At 34.0% G+C, this 9,228-nt stretch overlaps 1 protein-coding gene across 1 annotated transcript; it reads left to right on the top strand.

Annotated features, from left to right (window-relative positions):
- The first annotated feature begins 1,933 nt into the window (after positions 1–1,933).
- LOC110632912 (uncharacterized) lies at positions 1,934–5,265 on the top strand. Its single transcript, XM_058136443.1, is given in 10 exon segments — positions 1,934–2,867; positions 3,169–3,282; positions 3,389–3,457; positions 3,559–3,578; positions 3,655–3,724; positions 3,822–3,829; positions 3,831–3,869; positions 3,967–4,045; positions 4,459–4,598; positions 4,809–5,265. Coding segments are annotated over 10 exon segments (768 nt in total). The 5' UTR covers positions 1,934–2,686; the 3' UTR covers positions 4,857–5,265.
- Positions 5,266–9,228: the final 3,963 nt, after the last annotated feature.

The following is a 9,228-nucleotide window of genomic DNA, read 5'->3' as shown; positions in this document are numbered from 1 at the left end:
TTCAGAGTGGAAAAAGCGAATCCATATAGCCGACCCCAAATTTTTGGGATAAAGGCTTAGTTGAGTTGAGTTGAGTTATCAATAAATTTTAAAATTCAGTAATAAATATCAACAAATTTAAAATTTATTGATAAAAAAAATTACTAACGAGATTCACTATAATTAACATAATCCTATAGTAATTAAAAACCTTAAAAATCTTTTAACGTGCTAAGGAAAAATAACAACACATATATTTATTTGTTTCCTTAAGATTGTCCTATAATCTTTGGCATGTTTTCACTTATATACTACATTCGCTGAATAAATTACATTAGGAATTGTTTAATTTATTAAAATAAAATCTTTCCATTTTAATTTTGTTTTAAAAAAATTGTCCTTCCTTTTTCAACCGGTTTCCCCGTTACAACCCCTCTTCTCTCTCTTCCCTCTCTTACCTTCTCTCTCCCTCTCATCTTTCTTTCCTTCATCCATCATTTTAGGTGAAATTGGTGGCATCTAAAAGAAACACACCTGAGAAAGTGGTTTAGCACTGTTGAAATCACCAAAAAAAGGCACCAGAATTAGTCGAAATGATGTCGGAAGTTGCTGCTTTGGCCTTCTCTCTCCTTGCGTTTTCACCCGTTGCTGCCAGAGGTTGCTGACATCCCTTGCCTCGCTTGGAGCTGTCAGCCAATGTTTTAGTCTTCACCGAAGAAGGATGAAAGGAGGGGAGTGCTCTTGGACAACACGTTCTATAGGAACCAAAAATTTACAAGGGCGAGGGGTCACATGGCATGAAGCTGGATGCTTTATGCGTCTATATTCACTCAAACTAAATTTTGTAATTTTTTTATATCTATATTTTTTTACTAATATATATATATATATATATATATATATATATATATATATATATATCTCAAAGTAATTATTTAAAACATTACCAAATCAAAATATAATTAAATAATAAAGTCATAATAGAATAAGAATAAATGCCACTTTATAACGCATAATATAATATAATAACATATCTAAATTAAGTTACTATGCATAAAATAATATTAAAATTTTATAATAATAATAATAATTTTTTTAAATTGGGCTATTGCACGAACTTTGTTGAGGATAGAGGAAGCCCTACCAATTTAATAAATATTAATTTTATTAAAAATAAAATAGTCTTATTGATAATTAGTTATCAATGAATTTAATCAAAAAAATATAGAGAAAAAAAGAAAGAAAGTGGTAAAATAGTAATTTTTTTAAATAATGTTAAAATAATAATTTTATTTTTTTAACATTTTATTATTGAGTGAGATAATTTCTTTTGAAATAAAATTAAAATTAAGTGATTTTATTTTAAAAAATTAAAAATTAAAAATAAAAATAAAATAACCTTTAAATTTAAGGATGAATGGTGCAATTTATCCCACATTAGCCTATACAAATAGGGGTTCAGAATGAGGTTGCAATATGAAGTATTGTCTCCACAGAGCCACATGTAACATGTAGTAGAACAGATGTGTTGTATTGTTAGGGCAATCTACTTGAACGCCCCAATTCCAGACTTGCTTTTCTTAAGCAATTGAATTCGCCTAAGGTTTTGTTCAATACTATCACATCACATCAGGATTTGTTTAGTATTATTATTAAAAATATTATTAAAAAAAAATATTTTTTTAAATATATTAATTAAAAATATTTTTAATTATTAAAAAATAATTAAAAATTAATTTTAATTAATTTTAATAATAAAAATATTAAAATAATAAAATAATTTTTTTTTAAATTATATTTTTTAACGATATTTAAAATAATATTTTTATTTAAAAAAATAATTTCAAACTTTAAAACTAAGAGTCTTTTTTGAAAGCGCTTGCATTGCTTTCATGTACAAGCTTTGACCATTCTTGCCGAAACTTAACAATACAACGGTTCTTAGTAACTCCAGATGTGTAATGCAATTGGTAAGGTTGTGTTGCTCTTTCGTCAATGGTCATCGGTTTAGATCGTGAGAATAAGGGGAAGGCCGCGTACCCTTGCCCGTCTTTCACAAAAGTTACTCTATAAAGTTAAAATTTTGAGTTAGATCGCTCTGCAAAATCCTCCATTAGGTTAGCTGGTGGTTCAGGGTAATTTGGAGAGGGACGCATAGAGTCCAGTTGTACTGAAGACAGGTGAAGCAATTGAATCCACTTGCTCTTGTAATTGAGAGATTATGTCAATCTCTTCTACACCTGTCTACCCAATGTCAAACGTAAATAATCAAAGACCTAGATTTTAACGTCCCAATTATAATTTCTAATCTATCTCTATTTCTCAGAACCAATGGCTCAAGGAATTCACCTTATACAAAACTAAAGAGCTGACCCACACATACACTTGTAAATAAAAATCTGCAATTATAATTTTTTCGCTCGATTCAAATCACGAGCACGCAACCCATCGATCTGTGATTTTTAGCAGAGGCTCTGCGTTTGGTTTTGCTGCTCATTGTAGCACCTGGGTGTGGTATTCAGGGGCAAGGAAGATGATACGGCGTCGTTTGTTTCATAATTAAATTCGGCCATTCATTTCCTTAATGAAAATAACTAGAATACCCCTCAACTCTATTCGTGTTCGACCGAGAGGAACGATCGTCTCTCCATCTTTGGTACATTGACGACAAGACTGAAGAAGCGCCGAGGCCGAGCAGTTGGAGAGGATGACAATGGGAACATCAACGCAGGCATACGGTGAGCCATGGTACTGGGACAACAGATATGCGAATGAATCAGGGCCCTTCGATTGGTACCAGAAGTATGATTCCTTGGCTCCGCTCATCAATCTCTACGCCCCTCGCTACCATCGCCCTCGAATCCTCGTCGTTGGATGTGGCAACTCAGGTGCTCCTCATTTACTTTTCCCCTCTCTGTGCGATCGCACCTTTGAATCACGATCTCATCTCTCAGATCCCCTCCTTTCCTTTCATTTCCTTCAAAGTTATATATTTATTTTGCTCAACTTAGACAATGATTTATTTCTATATTTCAACGCGTCCAATTTTCTTTTCCCTACTTCGAAAATGATGCTCTTTTGGCATTTAAGTTTCTGATTTTGCAAACCATTGATGGATTAGATCAGTTATCGCGCTTTTTTTTTTTTAACTACTTTCTTTAAAAAAAAAAATTGAAAATGTGATTGCAGCATTTAGCGAAGGGATGGTGGATGATGGATATGAGGATGTGGTAAACGTTGATATATCCTCTGTAGTTATTGAAGCTATGCAGAAGAAGTATTTTAATCGTCCTCCACTGAAATGTATCCACTTCCCCTTACTTAATTATGCAAGATTTTATTTATTTGTTTGTTTTTCTGTGCAAAGGCTTTTCATTTTGTTGTTCTTTCTTCCGTAACACTTATGCAGATATTCAAATGGATGTCCGAGATATGAGTACTTTTCAAACAGGTTCCTTTGATGCTGTTATTGATAAAGGTACCCTTTTAACGGCGTTTTCTTTTCCATCCGTTAGTTAAATATCATTGAAATAGTCTTTTGAAGTTGATTCTTATGTTTGTTTGACATGGCTTTTTCAGGAACTCTAGACTCTATCTTGGTGAGTGCTGCATGTTTTATTACTTTAATAAAAAATTGAATTGCTTAAGGTGTCATTCCTATTCTATACTTCTTAGCAAATTTTTCTCTCTAGTGTGGAAATAATTCAAGACAAAATGCTGCCAAGATGCTTGAAGAAGTTTGGAGGTAAAATGATAAACTATGAATAACACCAATCAAATTTTTTTCACAATTTTATTTTTGCTTTTTTTTTTCTTGATCTGTTCACCATATATTGAAGCAGTTGATGACAAACTATAGGGTGCTCAGGGATAAAGGAGTATATATCCTGGTAAATAAAATTGCTTTCTTGAGTTACTCCAGCAATTAAAACATGACTTGCATTTGCTTTTACTTACGTGCCTTGACAAGCCTTGCAAGTGTTGCAGGTTACATATGGAGCTCCAGTGTATCGTTTACGCTTTTTGAGAGAATCTTACTTGTGGAGGATAAAACTCCATGTGATAGGTTCAATATAATCCTTTTCCTGAATGATAATAATTTTTTTCTCATATGTACAATTTGTTTTCCCTTTTTTATTTTAAATTTAATGCCTAAATTAAGGGAGAATTGGAATCTTACATTTTACTATAATATGGAAAGAAGGAACTGTAATTGCTGTGTTTTGTTTTGGCTATTGGGTTCAAATTGATCCGCTTAACGTTGACATAGCAAAACATACACCTCTTCAGATAACCGCAATAGGATTAGAGATATGTGTCGAGCAAATTTCTAGTTCTTATGATTGTCCAATCAAGAAAAAATTGTCCACTGGTTGTCCTGCATTCATCATCATATGATAGGCTAACTAGGGCTTCCTTTTTAATAGTATCAACTCAGAAATTTGAAATGTTCTTAATCTTGCTGTTTGCAATGTTCAGAAAAGCTTTTCTCTGGAGGAGTCTCTGAACATCCAATTTGGGAGTTGACAAATCCTGTTCCACTTGGTGATGATGGAAACTCGGTGGAAGTCACACTTGGAAAGAAGCCTGATGTCCATTACATTTACGTTTGCACTAAGGTTGGTGAAATCAACTTCCATTTTTTTGCTTCACTTTGTCCATACCATAGTCACTAAAACCTGGAAGGTTTCTTGCCTGAACAATGTGCAATTGAGCAATCTGTCAATAATTTATTGACATCCATTCTAGCTTAAAATTGATTGGTGGTTCCAGCAAAGAAGATATACTTTTTTATTATGATTAGGCTTCTTGTGCTTTTTTCCCCTTAGGATGAATCTTTGAAGCCAGACCAAAAGCACAATGTGACAGTTGATTGAGAAATATTAGGATGGTCAACCTTTCTAAATAAGGTGTGTGCCGGTGCATGAAGCTTCTGGCATTAGTTTGTTTCATGGTTTAAATCTGACTACCAAGTCACAGTGAAATAAACTTACTGTTGTACCAAGACACCCTCAGCCAACCTTTTGCGATGCAACTATTTCTTTTATGTGAATAATCGGACATCCTTTATTGAAATAATAAGTGCTGGTTCACTAGACGTTATATGTATTATGATTAGCTATGACTTCATTTTAGTCCTGAACCGACACCTTGATGGGACTGTATGCCAAAGCAATCTTTTGCTACTCTACTTTTTCCACTGGATTGGGTTGTATTTATGATTGTGAAAATTTGCATGCGGTGATCAGAACAGGTAAGTTAGATTATTTACTTTTGATTGATGAATTCTTGCGGTTGCTTGAGCTGATGGACACATGGTTTTTTGCTTAATTATCAGACCATCATTACTATCTCATTTATTTTTACTTCTTTTATGTGTGGCTTAATCTATAAAATACCATTTCACCACAATTCTAAACTCAACTCAACTAAGCTTTTATCCTAAAAAAAAACAGCTAACTGCTCCCGCTACACAATTGCAAACACTATATGTTGATTTCCCATATTGTTCTTGGGGCCAAACCACAGGGAAAATATTCTCATTCCTTGTAAATTCCCTTGTAGATGGTCTGCAATGCAAAAGCTGTTATGTGACGTTAGCTCACTGATATAAACGCCAAAAAGAGAAACAAACCATTCTTGCGGACCTACCTGTGTTTTAATTTCAATCCATGTCCACAGGTTTTGACATGTGGATGATTGTCAAATCTGAGGTACTGAGCAAATTCACCATTCACACAATAAAGAAGCTTTTTTCAAGTGTGCAAGCCTCTTGGTTAAATCAGCATCAACCATGCCATTCTCTATTACTAAAAATGAATTTATAGGAAAAATGAACTTAACATTGATGAAACTAAAACAAATCTTTTATATATACAAAAGGTTAGAAGCGGGAAAAGAATTTGAGCTGGACTAACTAACTACAATTGAAACAGAAAGCTAGCATAAAATCTAACAATAAATTAACCAACTTTGTTATTTACAGCCAATACCCCCTGCGAGCTAGAGAATGTATGCCAAACATTCCTAGCTTGTGCACTAACACTAAGGCTTGAAAAGGAGAGACAGCAAGAGCCTTGGTATTTATATCTGCCAACTGAGCATTGGAGGTAATAGGAATCAAATGAATTAAGCTAGATAACACCTTTTCATGAACAATCAAGTTCAATGTGCTTAATTCTTTCGTGAAAGGCAGGATTGGCAGCAATGTGAAGTGCAGATCGATTATCACAAATCACACTTGCTAGCTTTGGATGAGCAATTCCAAAATCATGAAGCAAATTTACAATCCATTGCAATTCGCATGTGGTGGCAGCAAGAACCCGATACTCTGCCTCTAAAGAAGACTGAGAAACAATGGCCTGTTTCTTAGATTTCCAGCTGATAAAAGAGTCTCCAAGATAGACGCTGAATCCAATCACTAATCTTCTTGTATCCATACTCCCTGCCCAATCTGAATCACTGAAAGCTTTGAGGTGAGTGGAAGAGCTAGATGGAAAGGAAGGACCTTTTGCCAGGAGAAAGTTTAATATATCTAAGTACCCTGTGTAAGGCTTGCTGATGAAGATTAGTAAGCTTAGATAGAAACTGACTCAATTGTTCAATGGCAAAAGTAATATCTAGCCTAGTAGTTGTTAAAGAGATCCAAAAACCTTTAATTCTGAATACTCAGGTAAAGAATGATAAAGCATTTCAAAAGGTGACTAATCTTGTAGAATGGGAGATGGCAATCTATTGATGAGGAAAAAGGAATGGAGAATAGCATAAGACCAAAAAGTTATGGGAAGATGAGATTGAAAAAGCAAAGTTCTAACAATATTAAGAAGATGCTGATGTTTTGTTTTCTTTCAACAATTCCATTTTGTTGAGATATCTCAACACAAGTTGTCTGGTAAACAATTCCCTTAGAATTATAAAAATCAATCATGGAAAATTCAGATTCATTATCACTCCTAATGATTTGTATTTTGGTGTCAAATTGAGTCTCAATCAAGTGACAAAGGATTGCAGAAGAGATCTTGTTTCAGATTTTAGTTTCATCAAGAAAACCCCTGTATGTAAAGTCATTAACAACTATAAAAAAATATCTGTGACCATGTATTGAAGGAACTGAATATGGTCACCAAATGTCCAATGAACAAGCTGAAAAGGGTTTACGGTATGAGTTTCACTTATAAAAAAGGGAAGCTTCTTTTGTTTTACAAAATGACATGTCACATGTATGAGATAGACTAATACAAGAAACAGAAGGATATACTTTATTTATGACAGTAAGCCTAGAACTTGATGCATGGCCAAGTCTATAATGCCATAAACTGGAGGGTAAAAAAGCTGAAGCGGATGAAGAAGTCACATTGATAGAAGAAGTTGAGTTGAGTTCTAGAATAGGCTTCAGCAAGACATATCAACCTTTAACCTCAACTAAACCAATCATCTTCCAGCTGTTCAAATCCTGAATGAAACAATGAGAATTTTGAAAAATGAGACAACAATGTAACATAGAAGTAAGCTTAGTGACTGAAATGAGATTGAAAGTAAAAGTAGAAACATAAAGGACATCAACAAGATAAAAGATATTTGAAAAATGAACAGTGCCAGAAATGTAGGCTAAAACTTGATCACTATTAGGTAGTCTAATAGAAATAGGTTTAATTTATCTAAAAGAAGTAAAGGCTGACAATGAAATACATATGTGGTCAGTTGCTCCAATATCTAAAATCCATGAATAAGATATAGGTTTACTAAGTAATGCTAAATGGTTACCTGAATGATTGGGAGTGAGGAAAGTTGGTGGGATAGAAGAAGTGTTAGGATGTGTAGTGATATGATCAGCAGAATAAATGGATGGAGTAGCTGTCAAAGCCTGATCCCGAATTAAAGACAATAACTTCTGATATTGCTCTGGAGTAAAACTTGTGGTGGAACCCTCATTGGCTTCTGAAAGAGATGATTCAACAATAACTAATGCAACAGATTCAGTGGCAACATTATTTGCAGATGAGCTAATGTTTCCTATAACAAGTATCCACTGTGTGCCTCTACTTCCCATAGGAAGTACAAAACTTAATTGGACCAACATATTGTTCTCTACCAGCAAATGAATTATTGGATCCAAATTGACCAACAGATGAACTGTTGGTTCCAAACTGCCCCCTACCATATGAACCTTAACTATTCGCACTCTCATTTTTCACGGCCTTTATTCACAAACACCTTTGATTCAACAGTATTACCTAGCATTTGTCTTTCTTGTTTCTTGTTGAATAACAAGAGAAAAGACTTCATTTATAGAAGGCAAAGGTTTCATCATCATAATTTGTGACTTCACATGCGAGAATTGCTCATTTAACCCTTTCAAGAAACATATTACACAATCATTTCCTTGATATTTCCGAACTACTTCAACAGCACCACATGAACAAGGAGTGGGACATGAAGGAGAAGGAATTGGCCTGAAATTGATTAACTCATCCCAAAGAATCTTAAGTTGAGTAAAATAATCATCACAAAAAGTTCACCCTGCTTGAAGCTATAAATTTCTTCTTGTAGATCTGATATCCGGATAACATTCCCTTGTGAAAACCTATCCTTCAAGTCATTCCAAATATTGATAGATTTATCTATCTAGAGGATACTCTGAGCAATTGAAGGTGACAAAGACCTGGTGATCCATGAAAGCGCCATAATTTGCATCTCACCCAGGTAGAGTACATTGGATCAGATCTGACAGGTGCAACCAGAGATCCATCAATAAACGAAAGTTTGTTCTTCGAAGCCAAGACCATTCTCATTGCTCTGGCCAAAGAATGATAATTCGATCCTGTAAGGACTAGAAAAACCAATACTAGTGCTGGATTCTCATTAGGATGTAGAAAATATGGATTAGAAGGATTTTGCAAGTGATCATTACTTTGATTCGCAGCCATAACAGGTCAAAATTTTCCAAGAAAATGGAAGCAAAGAAAGGAAAATCAAGAGAAAAACGAGAGGCATGAAAAATAACTGCTTCAAGAAAGAAATCCTCTGATACCATATTACTAAAACTGAAATGATAGGAAAATTGAATGTAACATTGATAAAACAGAAACAAGTCTTTTATACATACAAAAAGAAAGAAGTGGGAAAAGAATCTGAGTTGGACTAACTAACTACAGCTGAAACAAAAAGGTAGCTAACTATCTAACAAAAAATTAACCAACTTCGTTATTTACAGCCAATGTTCTCCTGTCAGAGTAGGAAAACTTCAAT

The sequence above is a fragment of the Hevea brasiliensis genome, chromosome 15, assembly GCF_030052815.1.
Source record: "Hevea brasiliensis isolate MT/VB/25A 57/8 chromosome 15, ASM3005281v1, whole genome shotgun sequence".
Classification (NCBI taxonomy): Eukaryota; Viridiplantae; Streptophyta; class Magnoliopsida; order Malpighiales; family Euphorbiaceae; genus Hevea; species Hevea brasiliensis.
Note: the sequence above shows the minus strand (reverse complement) of the source record. Positions and strands in the feature narration are given on the sequence as shown.